General features: G+C 35.8%; 1 protein-coding gene across 4 annotated transcripts in view; it reads right to left on the bottom strand.

The window, feature by feature from the left end:
- Positions 1-24,585, bottom strand: part of TSGA10 (testis specific 10) — a 180,452-nt gene that overhangs the window by 3,888 nt on the left and 151,979 nt on the right. For all 4 annotated transcript variants that reach the window (XM_077749265.1, XM_077749263.1, XM_077749266.1 and 1 more), the window contains 3 exons: positions 10,259-10,461; positions 8,251-8,355; positions 7,932-8,081 (listed from right to left, as the gene is read on the bottom strand). In XM_077749265.1, coding sequence (XP_077605391.1) covers positions 7,932-8,081; positions 8,251-8,355; positions 10,259-10,461 — 458 coding nt within the window. The remainder of the gene's footprint in view (positions 1-7,931; positions 8,082-8,250; positions 8,356-10,258; positions 10,462-24,585) is intronic.

The raw sequence follows: 24,585 nt of genomic DNA, 5'->3' as shown, positions 1-24,585 counted from the left end.
ACAAATATCATATGTTTGCACGTATAGGAGGATTAGGAGGAACTTGACAGAGGAAAAAGGGGGAGAAGAAGGGCGGAAATGGTGGGGGAAAGGGAGAGAGGCAAACCATGAGAGACTCTTGAATGCTGACAAAAACTGAGGACTGATGGATGTGGGGGGGAAGGGGGGATGTGCATAGAGGAGGACACTTATGGGGATGAGCACTGAGTGTTATGTGGAAACTAATTTGACAATAAACTATTTGTAAAAAAAAAATAAAATAAAGTAAAAAAAAAATAAATAAATAAAATAAAAGGCTAGTATTCAAAATTTATAAAGAACTCACCAAACTCCACACCTGAAAAACAAATAATCCAGTGAAGAAATGGACAAAAGACATGAATAGACACCTTTCCAAAGAAGACATCCAGGTGGCCAAAAGACACATGAAATGGTGCTCAATGTCATTCATCATCAGAGAAATACAAATCAAGCCACACTGAGATACCACCTCACACCAGTCAGAGTGGCTAAGATGAACAACCCAGGAAACTATAGACGATGGCAAGGATGTGGATAAATGGGAACCCTCTTGTACTGTTGGTGGGAATGCAAACTTATGCAGCCGCTCTGGAAAACAGTATGGAGGTTCCTCAAAAAAAATAAAAATAAAACTATCCTGTGACCCAGGAATAGCACTGCTAGGAATTTACCCAAGGGATACAGGAGTGCTGATGTATAGGAGCACATGTATCCCAATGTTTATAGCAGTGCCTTCAACAATAGTCAAGTTATGCAAAAATCCATCAACTGATGAATGGATAAAGATGTGGTTTATCTATACAATGGAATTCTACTTGGCAATGAGAAAGAATGAAATCCTGCCATTGGCAGCAATGTGGATGGAACTGGAGGGTATTATGCTAAGTGAAATAAGTCAGTCAGAGAAAGACAGGTAATGTTTTCACTCATATGTGGATCTTGAGAAACTGAACAGGAGACCATGGGGGAAGGGAAGGGGGAAAAATAGTTACAGAGAGGGAGGGAGGCAAACCATTAAAGACTCTTAAATACAGAGAACACACTGAGGGTGGATGGGGGTGGGGGAGAGAGGAAAGTAGGTGACTGAGGAGGATACTTTTTGGGAAGAGCACTGGGTGTTGTATGGAAGCCAATTTGACAATAAATTATATTAAAAAAAGAAATGACAATGGGATATAACTATTGATACAGAGGAAATTTTTAAATTTATAAGATACAGCACTGGTTACTTCTGTGCCAATAAATTCAAAAACTGAAATGGATACTTTTTAGACAAATAGAATAGAGATAGAAAGTTTAAAACAAGCCCCCCCACAAAAAACAGAAAAATTTATCAAAGTATATACTCCACAAAAAAGAAAAAACCAAGGCTGTGTGATTTCCCAGGTGAACCCAACCAAATCCTTAGAGATCAGATAATCACAAACTATATAAACTGTTTCAAAGCATAGTAAATTAAAAACTCTCAATTTCCTTTCCTGAAGCAAATATAACATTGATATCTAAACTTGGTAAGATAGCACAAAGAAAAACTACAGACCAATATCACTTATAAATATTAATACACAAATCTAAAATAAAATACTAGTGAACATTAAGAATACACTAAAACCAACCAGGGTTTATACCACAAATTCAAAGATGGTTCAATATTTGAAAATATTTTAATATAATTCTCATGTTAATAGTTCTAAAGAGAAAAACTCTATCTCCATAGAAGCTGAAAAAACACCCATTCCTAATTAAAATAATCTTGAAAAAATAAAAATGGGTGGATATCTTCAAACATTTACACCTCAGTCCTTAAACCAGCATCTTATACTTATTTGACAAACCCTAGAGGCATTCCCACTTAAGGTCAGAATGAAAACAACGATGCCCATTTTCTCCACTACCATTTATCACTACTCTGAAGTTACTAGCTAATGCAATAAACTAGAGAATACAATTCAATAGATAAAAATAGGAGAAGAAGAAATAAAATGATCTCTCCTTTTTTGCAGAAGAGCAGAAGACATGATAATATACTTGGAATCTTCTAAAAAAATAAATGACAAAACATTTGAAACTTAATGAAACAATAAAAAACTTCAGCAAGGTAACATGATAATAGCATGTAAAAATAGCATTTTTGAAGATACAATGAATGAGGGAAAAACCTAAAGATAAAATAATTAGGAATAAACTTGACAAGAAATGTTCAAAACCTATATAAAGAAAACTACAAGTGATTCTTGAATGATGCAAAGTGGGTTTGAACAAATGGAAAGACATCTCTTGGCTAGGACATCCCAACATTATCAAAATACCAGTTCTCCACAAATTAATTTGTAAATTTAATGTGATTCTAATAAAAGTTACACGGCTTTTTTTTTAATGGAGCTAGACAAATTGACCCCAAATTTCATATGGAAAATAAACTCACAGGAAAATATAGGTAAACACTTAAAAGGAAGAGCTGTTAGAAGCACCAGCCCATTGGTATGCTGGAGCTGGCTCACAGCTGATTGCAAATATTCAAAAATTTTGTGAGCTCCTGGTTACACTAGCTTGGTAGCTTGAAACTGTCAACTACACTTCAAGAAAAAAAAAGCAAGAAAGAAACTGGCCGCAGTGGGCAGATTTACACTAGTGAAACTGGCAAATGCTACAAGTCAGTGTTTCTCCCTTCCTTCCTTGGAGAGCCAGTTTACCAGCAAACCATCAGACTAGTCCCCCACCCAAATTAAAAATATTACAAAAGCTCTATAACTAATGGGGCGCCTGGGTGGCTCAGTCAGTTGAGCGTCCGACTTCAGCTCAAGTCATGATCTCACGGTTCGTGGGCTTGAGCCCCGCATCAGGCTCTGTGCTGACAGCTCAGAGCCTGGAGCCTGCTTCACATTCTGTGTCTCCCTCTCTCTCTGACCCTCCCCTGATCACGCTGTCTCTCTCTTTCTCTCAGAAATAAATAAAACATTTTTTAAAAAAAGCTCTATAATTAAAACAGTGTGAGATTGGAACATAAATAGACCCAAAGAAATAGAAGAGAAAGTCTAAAAAGAGACATGAACCACTGGAGCAAAATCTTTTCTTGGGACTACTGGTTGGTCATTTAGAAAAGGTGAAATTATATCCATTCTTCATACCATATAAAAAATAATATATATATATTTATATATATATGTAAAACATTGATTTCCTCTATTAACTATTATCTATCTGAGTATAAAGATTTTTGTAACTATAAACAGAAATGTGGATGCATTAAAATACATTTAAAAATTTGATCACATAAATATTTTTCCATGGGAAAAATACTCTATGTAAAATCAAAAGAAAAAGAGTAAAGTAGAAGAAGATATTTGCAACTTTTATCACTGATAAGGGGCTAATTTCTCACATTTATAAAAAAAATTTAACAAAAATTTCCATTAGAAAAATAGGCAAGTGGATAATTCAAAAATAAGAGATATAAAACATCCCTTAAACATATGAAAATATAATTCAAATCCACTCATAAAAAGAGAAATGCAAATTAAAACTACACTGAAGTACCATTTCTTACCCACCATACTGGTAAAAATTCAAGAACTTGACAGTATACTCTGCTGGTGAGCTGTGGGCAAACAGGCACTCTCACCCATATCCAGTGGGAGTGCAAAATCATACAACCCCTATAGAGGAGAATTTGGCACTATTTAACAAAACTATACACATACACGTTTACCCCCTGACCCAGAAATACTGATTCTAGAATTTTATCCTGAAGATATATCTCCACCAATACAAAATTACATTTGGATAAGATTATTCATTACAACCTTATTTGTAATTGAAAATTGCTGAAAACTACATAAATGTCCAAATGTAGAAGGTCTGCATAATTATGGTACATCCATACAAGGGAATACTATGCAGCTATAGAAAGGAACGAGGAAAATCACGATGAACTAATATGGAGTGACTTCTAAATGAAGAGAGAAAAGCAAAGTGTGAAGAAGCATATATAGTAATCTACCTTTTGCATATGAAAAGAAAAATAAAAATATACCTGAATGTCATTATCATAAGAGCATAAAGGAATATGGGAGACATGGGATAGAAGGCATGCAGGAAAAAGTAGCACTTATCTGAGTATTACTTTTAGCAGAGATTTGACTTTTAAAAGCATATTAGTCTACAATTTCAAACATAAAATTAAATCAAAGAAAAAACAAGGAAATGGAAAAATGAAAGCAAAATGAAATAAATGAATCTAATGTTATTTCAACTGAATACTACAGTCACAGCAAAAGAGGAGAAAAGAGTTAATCCAAGTAACTTATCAACTCAGTATTTGACTATATGCCCTTAAGATTTGTGCAAAGTAGTGTATGAAGACAGGAATTTCAAATGGATCCTGAACTTTTAAGTTGGTCTGTTTATTGTAGTGACATAGGTGAAGACATTTTGAAACTATTTTAGATGCATTCTGGGATTGAGCAAATGAGAATGTACATATTTTTGAGTAAACATGTTGATGTTGAGCCAGGGTTCTTACTACAGAGGAAAGGACACACAAATACAAAATGGAAAAAGGGAAGGAAAACATCTGGGAGGATGGTTTGGAACTGGAGATGCTGGTTATCTTTTTAAAATGTTTGTGTGCATGTTTGCACGTATAGGAGGATTAGGAGGAACTTGACGGAGGAACAAGGGGGAGAAGAAGCGGGAAAATGATGGGGGAAAGGGAGAGAAGCAAACCATGAGAGACTCTTGAATGCTGACAAAAACTGAGGACTGATGGATGTGGGGGGGAGGGAGGGATGGGCATGGAGGAGGACACTTGTGGGGATGAGCACTGAGTGTTATGTGGAAACTAATTTGACAATAAGCTTTGTAAAATAAATAAATAAATATTCTGTATTCTGTTAACCATAAAAAAAAATGTTTGTGTGCATGTGTGCACGTATAGGAGGATTAGGAGGAAGTTGACGGAGGACCAAGGGGGAGAAGAAGCGGGAAAATGATGGGGGAAAGGGAGAGAAGCAAACCATGAGAGACTCTTGAATGCTGACAAAAACTGAGGACTGATGGATGTGGGGGGGAGGGAGGGATGGGCATGGAGGAGGACACTTGTGGGGATGAGCACTGAGTGTTATGTGGAAACTAATTTGACAATAAGCTTTGTAAAATAAATAAATAAATATTCTGTATTCTGTTAACCATAAAAAAAAATGTTTGTGTGCATGTGTGCACGTATAGGAGGATTAGGAGGAAGTTGACGGAGGACCAAGGGGGAGAAGAAGCGGGAAAATGATGGGGGAAAGGGAGAGAAGCAAACCATGAGAGACTCTTGAATGCTGACAAAAACTGAGGACTGATGGATGTGGGGGGGAGGGAGGGATGGGCATGGAGGAGGACACTTGTGGGGATGAGCACTGAGTGTTATGTGGAAACTAATTTGACAATAAGCTTTGTAAAATAAATAAATAAATATTCTGTATTCTGTTAACCATAAAAAAAAATGTTTGTGTGCATGTGTGCACGTATAGGAGGATTAGGAGGAAGTTGACGGAGGACCAAGGGGGAGAAGAAGCGGGAAAATGATGGGGGAAAGGGAGAGAAGCAAACCATGAGAGACTCTTGAATGCTGACAAAAACTGAGGACTGATGGATGTGGGGGGGAGGGAGGGATGGGCATGGAGGAGGACACTTGTGGGGATGAGCACTGAGTGTTATGTGGAAACTAATTTGACAATAAGCTTTGTAAAATAAATAAATAAATATTCTGTATTCTGTTAACCATAAAAAAAAATGTTTGTGTGCATGTGTGCACGTATAGGAGGATTAGGAGGAAGTTGACGGAGGACCAAGGGGGAGAAGAAGCGGGAAAATGATGGGGGAAAGGGAGAGAAGCAAACCATGAGAGACTCTTGAATGCTGACAAAAACTGAGGACTGATGGATGTGGGGGGGAGGGAGGGATGGGCATGGAGGAGGACACTTGTGGGGATGAGCACTGAGTGTTATGTGGAAACTAATTTGACAATAAGCTTTGTAAAATAAATAAATAAATATTCTGTATTCTGTTAACCATAAAAAAAAATGTTTGTGTGCATGTGTGCACGTATAGGAGGATTAGGAGGAAGTTGACGGAGGACCAAGGGGGAGAAGAAGCGGGAAAATGATGGGGGAAAGGGAGAGAAGCAAACCATGAGAGACTCTTGAATGCTGACAAAAACTGAGGACTGATGGATGTGGGGGGGAGGGAGGGATGGGCATGGAGGAGGACACTTGTGGGGATGAGCACTGAGTGTTATGTGGAAACTAATTTGACAATAAGCTTTGTAAAATAAATAAATAAATATTCTGTATTCTGTTAACCATAAAAAAAAATGTTTGTGTGCATGTGTGCACGTATAGGAGGATTAGGAGGAAGTTGACGGAGGACCAAGGGGGAGAAGAAGCGGGAAAATGATGGGGGAAAGGGAGAGAAGCAAACCATGAGAGACTCTTGAATGCTGACAAAAACTGAGGACTGATGGATGTGGGGGGGAGGGAGGGATGGGCATGGAGGAGGACACTTGTGGGGATGAGCACTGAGTGTTATGTGGAAACTAATTTGACAATAAGCTTTGTAAAATAAATAAATAAATATTCTGTATTCTGTTAACCATAAAAAAAAATGTTTGTGTGCATGTGTGCACGTATAGGAGGATTAGGAGGAAGTTGACGGAGGACCAAGGGGGAGAAGAAGCGGGAAAATGATGGGGGAAAGGGAGAGAAGCAAACCATGAGAGACTCTTGAATGCTGACAAAAACTGAGGACTGATGGATGTGGGGGGGAGGGAGGGATGGGCATGGAGGAGGACACTTGTGGGGATGAGCACTGAGTGTTATGTGGAAACTAATTTGACAATAAGCTTTGTAAAATAAATAAATAAATATTCTGTATTCTGTTAACCATAAAAAAAAATGTTTGTGTGCATGTGTGCACGTATAGGAGGATTAGGAGGAAGTTGACGGAGGACCAAGGGGGAGAAGAAGCGGGAAAATGATGGGGGAAAGGGAGAGAAGCAAACCATGAGAGACTCTTGAATGCTGACAAAAACTGAGGACTGATGGATGTGGGGGGGAGGGAGGGATGGGCATGGAGGAGGACACTTGTGGGGATGAGCACTGAGTGTTATGTGGAAACTAATTTGACAATAAGCTTTGTAAAATAAATAAATAAATATTCTGTATTCTGTTAACCATAAAAAAAAATGTTTGTGTGCATGAGTGTGCACGTGCATGCGTGTGTGTGTGTGTTTGCATGTGTGTGCCTGCATGTATGGAAAGAAGGAATATATGCAAGAGTGTGAGTACATGGGACAGCAAATGTGTTGTCTCATACACATCGAAAGCAAATGGAGTAAACTTTTAACAACAATGAGTATGGGTAAAAGGTATATAGCTGTTCTCTGCATTATTTTCTTTTTATAACTTCTTATGTAAGTTTGAATTTATTCCAAAAAAACAAATGTTTTTACAAAATTTGTGACATATAGGAATATATCTAAAATATTCCCCTCTGAAAAATAAACTACTTTCCTAAAGCATAAGTATTTTATGGTGCTATAATCATTAACCAATATTTTATTAATGAAAGTATATGAAAAAATACGTTTTAGAATTAAAAGAAAATCATATTTAAAAATATAATTTATCTAAACATTATATAGAATGAAGATCTTTCATTTTAGAAAATTTATATAAAAGTATCAAAAGATTTTATTTTTATGTTATATTTTTAATATACCTATGTATATTATTATGTTTATATGTCTATATTACCTATGTAATTGTGTCTAAAGAGCACAGTTAGAGATAGATTGTTTTTGAGCTTCCTTAGTCCCTCAAGTATTGCTATGTGGTTCCCAAAGAATGGATCTTTAAACTACTTACTCTTCTAATGATCGATCTAGGCCTCGGTCAGGAGATCGATGGTGAGGACGTTCTGGTGAATGACATTTTGTATTTGGCTTCATTGTAGAACTCAAATGATAAGCGTTGCTTGAGTAATTCTGGCGACGAAGTTCTTGCACAGCTCTCTCCCTAAAGCAAAATAAGGGGCTTTTAAACTTTATAGCTACTGATGTTATTAATACTATCATAAAACTGGAGTTCAGTTCATACTTTAAAAGCTAACCATCATGAAATTACCAAAATTTGTTGCTATCTAAAAAAGTGCTTTCCAGACTGAACACTGCAGAGACAAACTTACCTTTCAAAGCGCTCCGTCCCCAGTTGTCGTTTGGTAATGTCTAAATCAGCTTCCAGTTGTGTTACAACATTTCTGAACTGGGCCACGTCTCTACTCTGGATGGCCCTGTGTAAAAAAACATAAGAGTGACAGCTGATTAAACTTAAAATATGGCAAGGAATTCTAGAGTGCATTAAACCATATTGGCAATGGTTTCTCACTTGGAACCAAGCCGAACTGTGATTTTTAGAGATATATTAGTATACCTAAAGTAAGCCAATTTTAGATGTAATTAATATGGAAGTAGCCTACTTGAAAAACGTAAGCTGTCTCAGTCCCATTCAATTTTAAACCTTCTGTATTAGTTTTCCTATGTTTAGATGGGATAAGATTATCACTTATCTATTTATATTATCTATTTTTTAAAGTGCTTTAAGGTATTATATGCAAAGTAGTACTATAACCAAAAAATCAACACCATGATTACTTTAGTCTATTATATATTTATTAAATCAATCAAGTGCTTTATATATACTTATAATGAAATTTGATTTACATAATTTATAATGAAATTTGATATCCAAACTGTTAAAAACATAAAATCTTTTCAATTTAACTGGATTTTCCTTAGGGTTAAACAATGCCTCAAAAACCCCATCATTAGGCACACTGTCATAAGGAAGATGATGACAACAAAGAATGTTGCTTGCATAGAACATTCTATCCTCTTTGCTTGTCTTCAGAATTGCAGTGTTGACTGCTAAAATCTAAACCTTAGAGACTAAGAACACAAAAGTTTGTTATGCTTACCAGTTCTGAGTGATAGTACTTATCAACCAGTCTAAAACAGAATGTACCCCTAAAGGTGGGGTTTTGGGCACATTTCACTAAGGCCAATTTCCATATATCGGCTTGAGAAAGTGATCCTGCAGAACCAGCTGAATCCCAGCTGTGGTGATGGAAAAGAATGACTCACAGCTTCCATAATCTGAAAACAGTTTCTCAAGGAAACTGGCCCCAGCTTTGCAGTCTTTGCTCAGTCAGAGGCTCCTATGAGTGACTGGTTCCTGAGACCATGATTCCTATCCTTTCCCAGGTCTCATGCTCAGATTGGAGGGCAGACTTGAGGCTGGATGAAAAAGTTTATAGATGGGACATAAGAATAGAGGCTAAGGGTCCCCATCAGTTTTTGTGAGAAGTTGCCAAGTTTAGTAATAAAACATTCACTATATAGGCAGGCATTTCTACTGAACCTTCCAGCTAAGGGTCTTGTAGTAAGATCCTAATGGTGCTATGATGCATTTAAAAAAAAAAAAAAAACAAAAAACCAAGGGGTGCCTGAGTGGCTCAGTGGATGAGCGTCTGACTTTGGCTCAAGTAATGATCTCACAGTTTGTGAGTTCTAGCCCTGCATTGGGCTCTGTGCTGACAGCTCAGAGCCTGGAGCCTGCTTCAGATTGTGTCTCCCTCTTTCTCTGCCCCTCTCCTGCACACACTGTCTCTCTCTCTCAAAAATAAATTAAAAAAAAATTTTTTAAGCCAAACTCAGTACTCTAAGGAAGATCTTCAGTATTCTATGAATGTGAGAGTTCTTCCAGGTCCGGTGTATACTTACAAGTACATTAGGAAATACAATGTTACAAGTCTAAAGACTAGGTAACAATAACAACACCAGGTGGGTCCATAAATAGAAAAATGTTCTGGTTTCCTATATGCTTTATTTCTTCTAAGAACTTTATATAATATTTCTAAAAGGTAATATTTTAGGTCAGACATTCTATTATATCCAAAGCTCTGTTGGAAATAATAGGGATGGTTAAATTTAAATTTAGATGCATTTAGGCAAACATATAATAGAAATGAGTAATAAATCTTAGGCAAATCACAATGTTTCTAGTCCTCAGTTTAACTGATGGCAGAAGATGGGCACTAAATTGTCTAAATTCCAGCTTTAAAATTCTACTACCCTATAAAGCATCAAAATTATTTAAAATATGACTTTATGCTATTATATTGCTAACCAACTCACATTTTATTTTCTGCCAAACAAAGGTGTTCTTTAAGAAGCTGAATTTCAGATTCTTTTTCTTGAAGTGCTATCTGAGACTGATATTCTTTGTCTCGATTGGCCACCAGCAAAGCTTCTAGATTCTGCATGGAGATTCTCTCATTTGTCATCTGACTCCTGAGGAGTTCTATTTCAGAGCGAGCAGAATCTAACTCATTCTCCATCTGTACAGTAATAGGAAGATATCTGTACTTATTTCCATTCATTCATTGAACTGATTATCAGAGACTCATAAAATTTCTGTATTATGTTATAAATCGACAATCATTTGTAATTTCTTAATTAGAAATTATGTCCTCCTTCTTGCCAAATACAAAGTATCACTTTCTCCAACTCTCTGATCCTATCAAAAAATTCATTAATTTAAGTAAAGACTTATTAATAATCCCAAACTGCAAGCAATTTCCATTTCCAGTGTTTACATTTCTTTATATAATTCCGCAAGACTGACATGGTGATATACATGACTATTGCTTTGTCCTGAGTTAGGTGAGTTACAAACACCTAACTACCTTATAGAATGTTATTGTACTTCATAGTTAAGGAAGATAAGGAATAACTGCACATTCTCACTCTTGCATAAACCTGTGGAAAGCTTCATTTTTTTAAAGTTATCTTGAGCCTCAAAAATGCTCTGTAAGCAAAATGTTTCTTCAAAAGAAGACCAGACATTGATATTTAGAAAAAAAGTATTCCTTATCTCATAATGCACATTACAATAAATCATACATGAATTTAAAAAGTTAAATGTGAAAAAATAAAACTAAGAAAAAAATTTAATAAAAATGAAATTATTGGGGTGGGGTGGCCAGGAAGGGGAAGAACTGTCTAGACTAGATATAATTTAAAATGATGTATGACCATATAAAAAATAAACATATTGATTATAAACCTAAGCAAAATTTACAAGGAAACAACTGGAAAAATATAAACTCAGTTTGTGTGGTAACAGATAGTAGCTACACTTGAGGTGAGCACAGCATCACCTGTACCCTTATTGAATCACTATGTTGTACACCTGAAACTAATGTAATATTGTGTGTCAACTATACTCAGGTTTTTAAAAATTTTTAAAAAGAAACTCAATAAATAAAATGGTTAATATCTTACTACTAAAAGGGACTCATACAAATTTATGAGAAATATGAACTAATGATATAAACAGATGATTTATAAATACAGCTCATTAGTAAACATGTGGGAAAAAAAACCTACCCTTACTAATATATACTAAGTGAGTATAAACTGAAACAAGATGCTATTTCTAGTACAGATTTCTTAGTCTTGATACTACTGACATTTTGGGTTGGATAATTATTTGGTGTAGGGAGATGCTTTATGCACTGTAATATATTTAGCAGCATCCTTGGCCTCTACTCATTAGAGGCTGGTAACATTTCCCCACCCAAGTTGTGACAATCAAAAATGTCTTCAGATATTGCTAAATGGCCACAGGGGAGCAAAATCTCTTTCAGTTGAACCACTGTTTTAAGTTTATCAAATTGGCAAATTTCTTGGTGTTTATTGGTTAACATTAAAATGGGCAATGGCATGACACTTGGGTGGCTCAGTCAGTTGAGCGTCTGACTCTTGATTCCAGCTCAGATCCCAGGGTCATGAGATTGAGCCTTGTGTCTGGCTCTGCACTGAGCATGGAGCCTGCTTGAGATTCTCTCCCCCAACCATCTCTCTCTCTCTTCTGCCCCTCTCCCCCACTTATGCATGCACTCTCTCTATCTCTAAAAATAAAAAAAAAATAATGGGAAATGGCAAGTTCATATACTTTGCTAGCAGGAATACAAAATGAAGCAAACTTTTTTTTTTTGCAACATCTTTATTGGAATATAATTTACGTACCATACAACTCACCCATTTAAAAGGTACAATTCAAATTAATTAATTAATTAAAGGTACAAATGAATTGGATTTTTTAAAGTTTTTATTTAAATTATAGTTAGTTAACATATGGTGTAATATTGGTTTCAGAAGTAGAATTTAGTGATTCATCACTTACGTAAAACACCCACTGATCATTACAAACAAGTGCCCTCCTTAAAACCCATCACCCATTTAGCCCATCCCTCTCCCACCTCCCCTCCAGCAACCCTCAGTTTATTTTCTATACTTAAGAGTCTCTTATGGTTTGTTTCCTTCTCTCTCTGTTTTTCCCCCTATGTTTATCTGTTTTGTTTCTTAAGTTCCACATGAGTGAAATTATATGGTATTTGTCTTTCTTTGATTTATTTTGCTTAGCATAATATACCTTAGTTCCATCCATATCATTACAAATGGCAAGATTTCATTCTTTTTTTATGGCTGAGTAATATTGATGCAGAAAAAAAAGTATTTGACAAAGTACAGCATCTGTTCTTGATAAAAAGCCTCAACAAAGTAGAGATAGAGGGAACATAATGTCAACATCCTAAAGGCCATATACAAAAGACCCACAGATAATACCATCCTCAATAGGGAAACACTGAGAGCTTTTCCTACATGGCTAGGAACAAGACAGAGATGTCCACTCTCACTACTGTTACTTAACACAGTACTGGAAATTCTAGCATAGGCAATCAGACAACAAAAAGAAATAAAAGACATCCAAATCAGCAAGCAAGAAGTCAAACTTTCTCTATCCACAGACAGCACGATGCTCTATATAGAAAATCCAAAGACTCCACCAAAAACTGCTAGAACTGATACATGAATTCAGTAAAGTCAAAGGATACAAAATCAATGTACAGAAATCAGTTGCATTTCTAAACACCAATAATGAAGCAGCAGAAAGAAAAATCAAAGAATCAATCTCATTTACAACTGCACCAAAACCCATAAGATACTTAGGAATGAACCTAACCAGAGGTAAAAGATTCATATGCTGAAAACTATGAACATTTATGAAAGAAACTGAAGGAAACACAAAGAAATGTAAAAACATTCCATGCTTGTGGATCATAAGAGAAATATTATTCAAATATCTGTATTACCCCCCCAATCTACATAATCCCTATCAAAATAATATCAGAATTTTTCACAGAGCTAGAACAAATCTGAAATATGTATGGAACAACAAAAGACCTTGCATAGTCAAAGCAATCTTGAAAAAGTAAAGCAAAGCTGGCAGCATCACAATTCTGGACTTCAAGCTATATTACAAAGCTGTAGTCATCAAGATGGTACGGTATTGGCACAGAAACAGACACATAGATCAAGGGAACAAAATAGAAAACCCAGAAATGGACCCACAACTATATGGTCAACTAATTTTTGACAAAGCAGGAAAGAATATCCAATGGAAAAAATAATTGTTTTTAATATATGAACAGAGTTGTGCAAACATGCCCCAATCTCATACTCTAGTGCTGTAACTTTTTCACCATCCCAAAATGAAACTCAGTACTGATTAGCAGTCACTCTGCACCCACCCCTCCTACTGCAGCACCATCCCTAGGCATTCTCCAATCTACTTTCTGGCTTTATAATCAGCATTCTTTTAGACATTTCAAATAAATGGAATAATATAATATATATGTGGTCATTTGTGATTTGTTTCCTTTACCTAGCACAATGTTTTCAAGGATCTTCCATGTTACAGCAGGTATCTATACTTCATTCCTTTTATTGCCAAATAACATTCACTTGCATAGGTGTAAAAACATACGAGTTATTTACATCTTTTGGCTAGTATAAATAATGCTGCTAAGAACATTTGTGTACAAGTTTTAGAGTGGATGGACCTGTATTTTCATTCCTTTTTGATATACAGGATTAAAGTTTCTGTGCTTTATGGTAATCCTATTTTTAAAATTTTGAAGAAGTGCCAATATATTTTCCAAAGTGAACTATCTTATATTTCCAATAGCAATGTATTTTGAATGCTCCAAATTCTTTACATCTTTTCCAATACCTGTGATTGTTTTCTAAATTATTTTTATAGCCATCCTAGCAGTTATGAAATGGTATAGTTTTGATTTGCATTTCTCTGTTAATGATATTGCGTACTTTCTCACGTACTTATTGGCTATTTATGTATCTGCTATAGAGAAGTGTCTATTGAGATCCTTTGCCCATTTTTTAAGTTATTAAGTTGCAAGAGTTCTTTATATTTTCCAGATATGATTCTCTTATTATATGCATGCTTTATAATTTTTTCACCATTCTGTGCATTGCATTTTTAATTTATTGATGATATTATTTGGAGCAGAAAAGTTTTTATTTTTATGAAATTATTTTATTTTTTCTTTTGTTGCTTGTGTTTTTGATGTGGATCTAAGAAAGCATTACTTAACCCAAAGTCACAAAGATTTGCTTCTGTTTCCTAATTACGAGTTTTCTAACTTTAGCTCTTACATATAGGACTATAATCCAACTTAAGTTAATTTTTGTATGTGGTATGTGATAGGAATCCAAGTTCATTCTTTTCCATGCAGATGTTCAGTTGTCCCAGTACCATTCATTAAAGACTATTCTTTCCCCATTAAATTGTACTGGCATCACTTTTTTAAAAAACCATTTGTCCATAAATGTAAGAGTTTATTTCTGGATTCTCAATTCTGTTCCACTGACCTATACGTCTTTCTCTATGCTACTATTGCACTATCTTGATTACTGTAGTTTTGTAGCCAGTTTTGAAATTGGGAAGTGTTAGTTCTGTAATTTTGATATTTTTCAATATTGTTTGTTTTACTTGAACTTCCATATTAATTTTGTATCATCTTTTTAACTTCTACAAAGAAAACAGCTGGGATTCTGATAGGCATTGTATTAAATCTGTAAATCACTTTGGGGTGGTATTACCTTTTTAACAGTGTTTAGTCTTCTAATCTATGAATATGGGATGTGTTTTTGTTTATTTAGTTCCTCTTTAATTTTTTTTTAGCAATGTCTTCTAGTTTCAGCAATGTCTTCTACTTCTACTTCTTGTTTGTAAAGTACAAGTTTTGCACTACTTTTGTTAAATTAATTCCTAAGTATTCTATCTCCTCTTGATGCAGTTCCATCTGATGGAATTGTTTTCATTAATTTTTGGATTGTTCATTGCTAATATATAAAAATATAATTGGTGACTGTATATTGATCTTATATCCTGCAACCCTGATGAATTCATTTATTAATTTTAGGGTTTTTTTTTTTTAGCAGATTCCTTAGGATTTTCATATCCATGATAGTGTTATCTGTGAATATAGTTTTACTTCTTTACCCATCTGGATGTCATTTATTTCTTTTTCTTGTCTAATTGCCCAGGTTAGCACCTCTAGTGCAATGGTGAATTAGAAGAGGTGGAGACAGCATTCTTATCTTGATACTGTCAAGAAAAGGGGAAAGCATTCAGTCTTTCAACATTAAGTATGACATTAACTCAGGGATTTAATCAAAACAAAATTCATCTTTAAACATTGGAAGAATTTACACCTAAAGCTATCTGGGTCTAAACGTTTCTTTATGGAAGTTTTAAAATTACTTACTCAATCTAATTACTTGTTAAGATATATTTAGATTTTCTATTTTTTCTTAAGTCAGTTTCAGTACTTTCTGCCTTTCTGGGAATTTACTGACTTCATCTAAATTATGTAATTTTTGGCATTTAGTTGCTTATAATATTCCTTTATAATCCTTTTATTTTCTGTATAGTTAGTAGTGATGTCTCCCTTTCATTCTTGGTTTTAGTAATTTGACTTGTCTCTCTCACACACACACTTACTCATTCTAGTTAAAGTTTTATCAATTTTGTTGATATTGTGAAAGAACAATCTTGGGTTTTTTATGTTTTCTCATCTTGGTTTTTATTAATTCCTTCTCTAGTCTTTATAATTTCTTTCATTATTCTTCCTTTAGATTTAGTTTGCTTCTCTTTTTCCAGTGTCCTAAATGAAAGCTTAGGGTTAGTGACTTGAGATCTTTCTTCCTTTTTTAAAATATAGACATTTACAGTTATAATTTCCCTGTATGTATTGATTGAATTGGCATCTTATAAATTTGGGCACATTGTTTTCATTTTCATTAATCTCAAAGTATTTTCTTTTTTCTTTGTGATTTCCTCTTTGACTTACTGATATTGGGGAGTGTGTTGTTCAGTTTCCGTTTACTTGTGAATTTCCCAAATTTCCTTCTTTTATTGATTCCTAATAATTGCATTCTGGTGGGAGACTATGATTTGAATCCTTTTAAAAAAATTTTTAATGTTTTTATTTATTTTTGAGAGAGAGCATGAGTGGGGGAGACGCAGAGAGAGAAGGAGACACAGAATCTGAAGCAGGCTCCAGGCTTTGAGCTGTCAGCACAGAGCCTGATGTGGGGCTTGAACTCACAAGCTGTGAAATGATGACCTGAGCTGAAGTTGGAGATTTAACCAACTGAGCCACCCAGGTGACCTAGGATTTGAATCCTTTTAAATTTACTGAGGCTTGTTTTATGGCCTAACATATGGACTATCCTGGAGGATCATTCATGTATAGTGGAGAAAACTGTGTATTCTACTGTTGTTAACACACATATCTGTTAACTCTAGTTTGATTTTAGTTTTGTTGGAGTCTTCTATTTCCTTGTTGATGTTCTGTCTAGTTGCTTTCTTCTTTACTGAGAGTACTGTATTGAAGTTTCCAACTATTATTGTTGAACTGTTTATTTCCAGATAAATACAGAAATATTATTCTTATTTAACTCTAATTTCCTACTCCCCTCTTTAGTGCTAGTAGTATTTTACATGTTACATCTATATGTCATAAGTCCCGTAACATATTGTTATAATTACTTTAATATATATTTTAAATAGGTTGATAGAATAAAAGAGAACAAGTATATATAGTGAGACTTAACAGATAAGGGATTCAAACCAGCTATTCTAAATATTTTAGTTCAAAGAACTAAAGGAAATCATGTTTAAAGAAGTAAAGGAATGTATGATGACAATGTCTCGTCAATAGAGCATAATAAGGATATAGAAATTATAAACTATTTTTCAAAGGCAGTTTCTTTTACTAGCTTTATTTACCTGTGGATGAGTCACACTTTCCTGTTTCTTTGAAAGTCAAACTGTTGTTGAAAATTGGACATTTAAGATAGCATATTATAACAACTCTGAATACTGATCCTCCGTACCTCAGGGCTTATTGTGATCCATACTTCCTCTTGCCCTCCCTCCCTCCTCCGGACAGTTTCCATGAAATATATTCCCCTTGCAGTGTACAGCTTCTGATGTTGCTTCTCAAAGTATGTGCACAATCATTCTGACTCATTTATCATCAGCATGTTCATAGTTTCTCTAAAACATTCTCTTGAGATGACAGTGGATTTAGACAGGCTACCTTTCTCTGTCCCTGATCTTGTGTTAAGTTTCTAGTTGGTCTGTCTCTATTGGTATCATCCAAATGTTAGCCTCCCTTAATTGCTGGCTGACTGCTCTATTGATTTTGACAATGGCCTAGGGGTATAAATTGCTTTACAGTCTGATGCAGTTAAGTTTGGATCATTTGGAGGGCGGTTTCGGATAAGTCTTCAATGCTTGCTCTGACTCGAGGTTTGTTTAGCTATTACTTTCCATGGTTCTTTATTAAACTTCTTTTTTTTGGGGGGGGGGTTAGGCTTTATTTTTCTTACTTTATTTTTTAAAAATAGTTTATTGTCAAGTTGGTTTCCAGTGCTCTTTATTAAACTCCTAAGTAGCCTATTGTTTTGCTTCTTGTTTTCATGAAGTTACCAGTTCCCTTTAAAAAAACTTTCATTTCATGACTAATTGCTGAAATCCTTAGGATGAACTGGATAATGCAACAGCTGCTCTCCTGAGTTTAGGTGTTGCTCCTTCCTGGAATCCATGCCTGAATCTGTGGTATACAACTTTTACATGATTCACTGGACTGGTCCCAGGGGTACTTCATCTTTCAGCCTTGATACTACAGTTATACTTTCTCTTCTACCTGGCAGGGTAGCCACATTTGCCACATCAACTTCTAAAAGTGGTAGGCCTTAGAGTCACAGCAGCAGCACATGTACATCTTCTTGCCATGCTTTCCAAATGATGATTGACATTCCCTTTATCATCTCACTTCTGTGGTGGAGACCAAAAAGAAAGCACTTCTGCTTCATAATGTTTAGAAGCTTCTGCCCAGCAGAGTATCACTAATTTCTTCTTAACTGTGTATCATCACTTTCTGAAAGCTCTCTGGCTACATATGCCCAAATTTCCACTTCTGGGAATACATCTTAAGAATATAATGCAAAATGTGATAAAGGTTTTATGTAACAAAATAATTATAATGGTTTTTTATATACAAATTAAAAATCTGAAAATTTTTATTGCCCAGAAAAAGGAAAATACTGAAAGGTAGAATAATCAATTGTAATATGCCACTATTGCAAATATGTAAACAACATAAAAATCTGGCTAGGAAAAGAAAAGAGCTAAAAGGAAATAAAACATATTTATTACAGGAGAATGGTTCTCATTTTAGTTTTAGGTTCTGAAATCCACTATAACTTTAGACGATGATTACACTTTTAAAAATCTTTTGTTTCATTAAAAATTATATGGGATTCCCCAGAGCATTTTTCATATTATTCTGAAGGAAATCATCCATAACACAACTATTAATTAAAGAACATTAAAGGAAGGGTATTTGGAGTTCATGTTCTTAACATGCCTCTTGAGAAGAGTTAGATAAAAGACAGATATACCATATTTATTTGGAAAATAGAAAACTAAGACCTATGTGAATTTGTATGGTATATATATCTTAGTGTTGGGGAACATCTTCAAAAAGACGTGAAACAAATTGCCCTATAAGCTAGACCTAGACACTCATAGGCTCCTTACCCGCTCCCCTGTCCTTGAAATGTGGATTCTACTTGCCTCCCCCACTCCCAGAGGCTGCTCCAAGGACATAGCATTGAGACAGTGATATACGATATTGAAAACACCTACACAGTATATATGACTGAGCCGAGCGTGGGCCTCTTTATAAGATTTAACGATTTGGTGGATGAGTGCAAGTTTCCATTCTTCTTGCTACTGCTCAAGACAAACTTCATACGTAAGTTCCTTTTGCTAATAAAACTGCCACCTCCCAACCTGGAGTGGTCTGCCCTTTTTTTTTTCCTTTTGGTATCTTCCTGCCCTCTGAGTACAGGAACTATTTTCAAATTATGCCTGGGAAGCTCCCAGGAGGGTTATCAACCAACACTCAATAAATATATTTTTTTAAAGCAAAGAAAACTGGGGCACCTGGGTGGCTCAGTGGTTATGTGGCTGACTTTGGCTAAGATCATGATCTCACAGTCTTTGAGTTTGAGCTCCATGTTGGGCTCTGTGCTGACAGCTCAGAGCCTGAAGCCTGATTCAGATTCTATGTTTTCTTCTCTCTCTGTCCCTCCCCCATTCTTTCTCTCTCCCTCTCTCAAAAACTAAACATTAACAAATTTTTTAAATATATAAAGCAAAGAAAACTAAGACTGTAAAAGACTCTAAAATTCCTAATACTAGTGCTTTAAATAATTTTCATTATTTAATGAAAATAATGAAGAAGAAGAGAAATAATGGAGAATGAAGAAGGAGGAGGAGGAGGAGGAGATACAGATCTTTTTCCCTTAACCTCTCCTTTTCTCGTTTAAACTTATGTAGTGATTACAGGAATGCAAGCCTGGCTCAGTGTTCAAAAATCAATCAGTATAACCAATCATAACAGGCTAAAGAAAAAAAATTGTATGAGTATATTAATTGATGCAGAAAAAGCAATTGACAAAAATTCAATAATCATTTATAATAAAAGCTCTCAGAAATATAGGAAGAAAGAAACTTCCCCAACTTGATAAAAAGCATAAGAATACTTAATGGTATACTTAATGGTAAAAGACTTACTGCTTTTCCCCTAAGATTGGAAGCAAGGACTTTCACCACTCTTCTTCAATATAGCACTAAAGTACTACTCAGTGTAAAAAGGCAAGAAAAGGGATAAAGATTGAACACGAAGAAATAAAATCCCTATTTTCAGATAACATGCTTGTCTATATAGAAAATTTCAAGGAATCTACAGAAAAACTCCTAGAACCATAAAATGAGTTCAGCAAAGTCAGAGAATGTAAGAAAAACATTTAAAAATCAATACTTCTATATATTTGCAATGAGCATATTGACAGCAAAATTAAAACTACAGTACCACTTACAGTAGTTAAAAAAAGAGAAATCTTTTGTATCCTATATTTGTAAATCTGACAAAACAGGCACAGAACTAACATGCTGAAAACTACACACAGCTAATAATAGACATCAAAGAAGATCTAAATAAGACATACAATGTTCATTGATTGGAAGTCTCAACATAATAAGGATGTCAGTTCTTCCTAGGGTTAATGTGATTCCTATCAAAACCTCAGCAAGATTATTTTTTGTGTGAAAATAGGCAGACTACGCTAAAATGTACATGGAAAGGCAAGGAGATGAGAATAGTTAAGACAATTTTGAAAAAAAAAAACAGAATAAAGTAGATAAAATCAGTCTACCTGAGTAAAAGACATATTATATAGCTATAGTAACTAAAACTGTGTGGTATTGGGGCAGACAGACACATATACAAATGTAAAAGAATAGAAAACCAAGAAATATACCTATTCATATATGTCCAATTTAATGGAGGATGCAATTCTTTTTCAACAAAGGTACCAAAACCACTGGACACCCACAGGCAAAAAATGAACCTTGATGCATCTCACACCTTATACAAAAATTGTCTCAAAATGGATCATGGCATTAAATGTGAAACATAAAACTGTCACATTTTTAGAATAAGTCCTAGGAAAAATCTTTGGGAATGAGAGGTGCACAAAGAATTTGTAGACTTAAAACCTAAAATACAATTCATGAAAGGAAAATTGATAAACTGCAAATTATCATAAATTAAACTTTTGCTCTGAGAAAGACCCTGATAAGATGAAAACACAAGCTGTACAATGTGAGAAAATATTTGCAAACCACATATCTGATAAAGGAGCAGTATCTAAAATATAGAAAGAAATTTTAATATTCAACATTAAAAAGGCAAACAACTGAATGATACAGAAAAAATGTATTTCTGTAGAAAAAACGGATACATACAGCAAAAGATACAAAGAGATGTTTCACCAAAGAAGATATATAGAGGGCAAATAATCATATAAAAATATATTCCACTTCAGGGGCGCCTGGGTGGCTTAGTCGGTTAAGCGTCCGACTTTCGCTTGGGTCATGATCTCGCGGTTCGTGGGTTCGAGCCCCGCGTCGGGCTCTGGGCTGACTGCCAGCTCAGAGCCTGGAGCCTGTTTCAGTCTGTGACTCCCTCTCTCTCTGACCCTCCCCTGCTCATGCTGTCTCTACCTCTCTCCTAGAAATAAATAAAAAAAAAACATTAAAAAAAAAATATATATAGGCACATGCCTTCTGTATCTGAGCATCAGAATAGACACTTACCTAATCTTAGTTAGTCTATCCAGGGCCTGGAGGAAAGGTATATTCAGGTTGTGAGAGAACTCCGAAGAATTAGATTTTCCAATGTTTCTTTTGAAGTTGAAATTTGTATTTGAAACGTTGGGGAAAAATCATACAGGGAAGATACTCCGCTGCTCCAGAGTGAGTTGTTAACGGAGCTCCAGTGTGGACCATGGGAGCTAGTTCCTTGGGGCAAACGCTGGGAAATGGTGCATGATTCTCAGAATAATTCCTCTGAGGCGGCAAGGAGGTTTGAGTACTTCTATACCGGGTCTCAACATTAGCACCTGATCTTAGATTCTCATGTAACAATGTATCCTGGATGGGATCCTGAGAGAGACAATGGACATTTTCTGTCTGAGGGCTGCCTCCAGGGAGTGTGCGTTCCCTGCCACGTGTACCTCCATAGTTCTGGCAGGAGTCCCCTGTCACTGAGAGGCAGACCCTGCCCATTGGAAGTCACCCGGAGTAACCGAATAGTGGGGCTCCGGGAATATGGGGGAAATGCTGACGGGATCAGACACCGTGCAAAGTGGCATTACAGCAGGTGGCCCAAGAATCTGCACGTGGAGTGGTTTTTCATGTTGCAGACTCATCCGTATGCAGGAAAAGCTTGAAAACCTCGAATATAGCTCTCAATCAATGAATCGTAGATTATCAAAGGATTGTGTAATGCAATTCTTACTTTGCAGCTCAGGGAATTTAAGTCCAGACAGTTTAAATGGCCAGGGAATGTGTAAGAACCACCTTTGCCACAAGCGTCTCATTATTTAATGAATTGTGATGAGTAGATGATCTGGTTATCATCAGTTCGGTTATCCAGAAAGTTCTAAAAGATGAATGTGTGTCATGGAGACACCCTGAGCTCCACTTTGAGCACATTTACCCCAGTCCCTACTTACAGGCAGTCCCCCCGACTCTGTCCACCGTGCGGCATTCCTGTCTGAGCTCCAAGGCTTGAAAACCATTTTCTTCTAGGAACTTACTTTACTCCATACCCTTCAGTACTTGCTTTGGAAAAGACCTTGTAAGTTTATCGACACTAAAACATAAATGACTAAATTAATTTTCTGTTGAACTATTTGTTTAGTAATAGAAAGTAAAGTCTTTACCTTCACTAATGAAGCTTGAATATTTTCAGGTGGGGGGGGAGTTCATTTTGGGTTCAGAGGGCCTAAGTTAAGTATTCATACACATGGATTTTCACATAGCATTTGGAAAACGCTGATCTTCTAGCCAGAAAAGCACTTCATGTCAGATGAGATTGGTTTGCCCTGGGGCACAGCAATGGTTCTTAGAAGAGAGAATGAGTGTTTCACAACTATAAATCCAGGCAGTCACGCTAATAGAATCATTACTAGAGTTTTGCAATATGGAAATATCCCATTGTAGTTTTATAATATTGTGTCAGATACAAAGATAAAGCCCGTTTTAAATTACAACCTAATATTAATGGCAACTATTCAGAAAGAATCAGAAAATATTCAAACTGCACATTTTTTTAAAAATTCAGTATTTGGCTTTGAACTGCTGTACTGTTTCCCCAATCAGGTTTTGTAATACATTGCATTTTATTATATTCACTATTAATAGCTATCTATCATCTTCTCAACTCCTCTGCGCCAGATAAAATGTTAAGGGATTTTAGACTGTAATTAATTTAACTTTACAATAACCTTGCATGATAGGTATTTTTATCTTCATTTTATGAACATAAATGAATTTAAGCACTTAAGTAAAAGATTCAATGCCTGGCACATAATAGATATTCTGTAAATATTTCTGACTCAGAATGAGTGACGATTTGCCCAAAGCCATAAAGCTTTGGGGCAGCAATGGAGCCAGCCAGAGGGCTCTGCAGGTCTGGCCGTGAGAACAGAGGAGGTTTTCAGCAGCGATTCCGAAGCCTCGGAAATCAGAATCAGCTTGGCCTAGAGCAGGATCTGCAGAGTTAACATTGTTCAATCCAGTTACTGTCCTGAGGTTACTCCCTCTTGAGAGTTGAGTTTGTCTTCTTCACGTCCACCCTATTCAATATTGTCAGCTCATAACTCTGTCAAGGACTCTGACTCCCTTCCTGCTCAGGGTCCCATATCATTCATTTGTTCGTGAGCTCATCAACCATCTATTGAGAATCTGCTATGTCCTGGGGAGCTGGCTAGTTTCTAGAGACACAGAAAAGGAAGACTGTTGAGTAAGATGGAGACTGTGCCAGTGGTGTGCACAAGTAATCTAGAACATGACTGAACAGACCTAATGAATTCTTCCCAGGGTTCCAAAGAAAAGTGCTTTTGTGCGGAACATTTTAGTGGCTCAGTGAACTACTGAACAAATGAGAACATACCACTCAGATATTGGATTTTAAACTTCTAGACCATTTAATATAAAAGGCTTGAGAGTAAACCGGCAGAGAGAGAGGCATTTTCTTATACACTGTGTCCCTTTCTCCTAGGCCAGCGCAAGCATTTCTGAACTATTCCTCCCCACCCATCTAAGAAGGATCCTATATCATATACCCTGACACAGACATAACCATCATAAAACCTAAAATGCAGGTAACTGGATGAGACAGCCCTGGTAGATACTTTTTTTCTTTTTTTTAGCTGGCATAATTCCCAGAGCATGATTCCCGTGTGACATGAGTCCTTTATGAAGTTCTGGTGGCTGATAGTAAGTAGCTGTTGCTGTTGCAAGGTCCAGGCATGCTCTGGAGCAAGATCTTCAGTAAGAGTACAGAATCCTAAAAAGGAAGTTCTTACATCTGAATGCTTCCCTACACCAAAGGTCTATCTTGTCACAAAATTATTTGTGATCGTCAGATGTATCTGGGTTTGTTCAG

This window comes from Crocuta crocuta, unplaced genomic scaffold (assembly GCF_008692635.1).
Source record: "Crocuta crocuta isolate KB4526 unplaced genomic scaffold, BGI_CrCroc_1.0 scaffold118, whole genome shotgun sequence".
In the NCBI taxonomy this organism is placed as follows: domain Eukaryota; kingdom Metazoa; phylum Chordata; class Mammalia; order Carnivora; family Hyaenidae; genus Crocuta; species Crocuta crocuta.
This window is presented reverse-complemented; position numbering and strand designations above follow the sequence as displayed.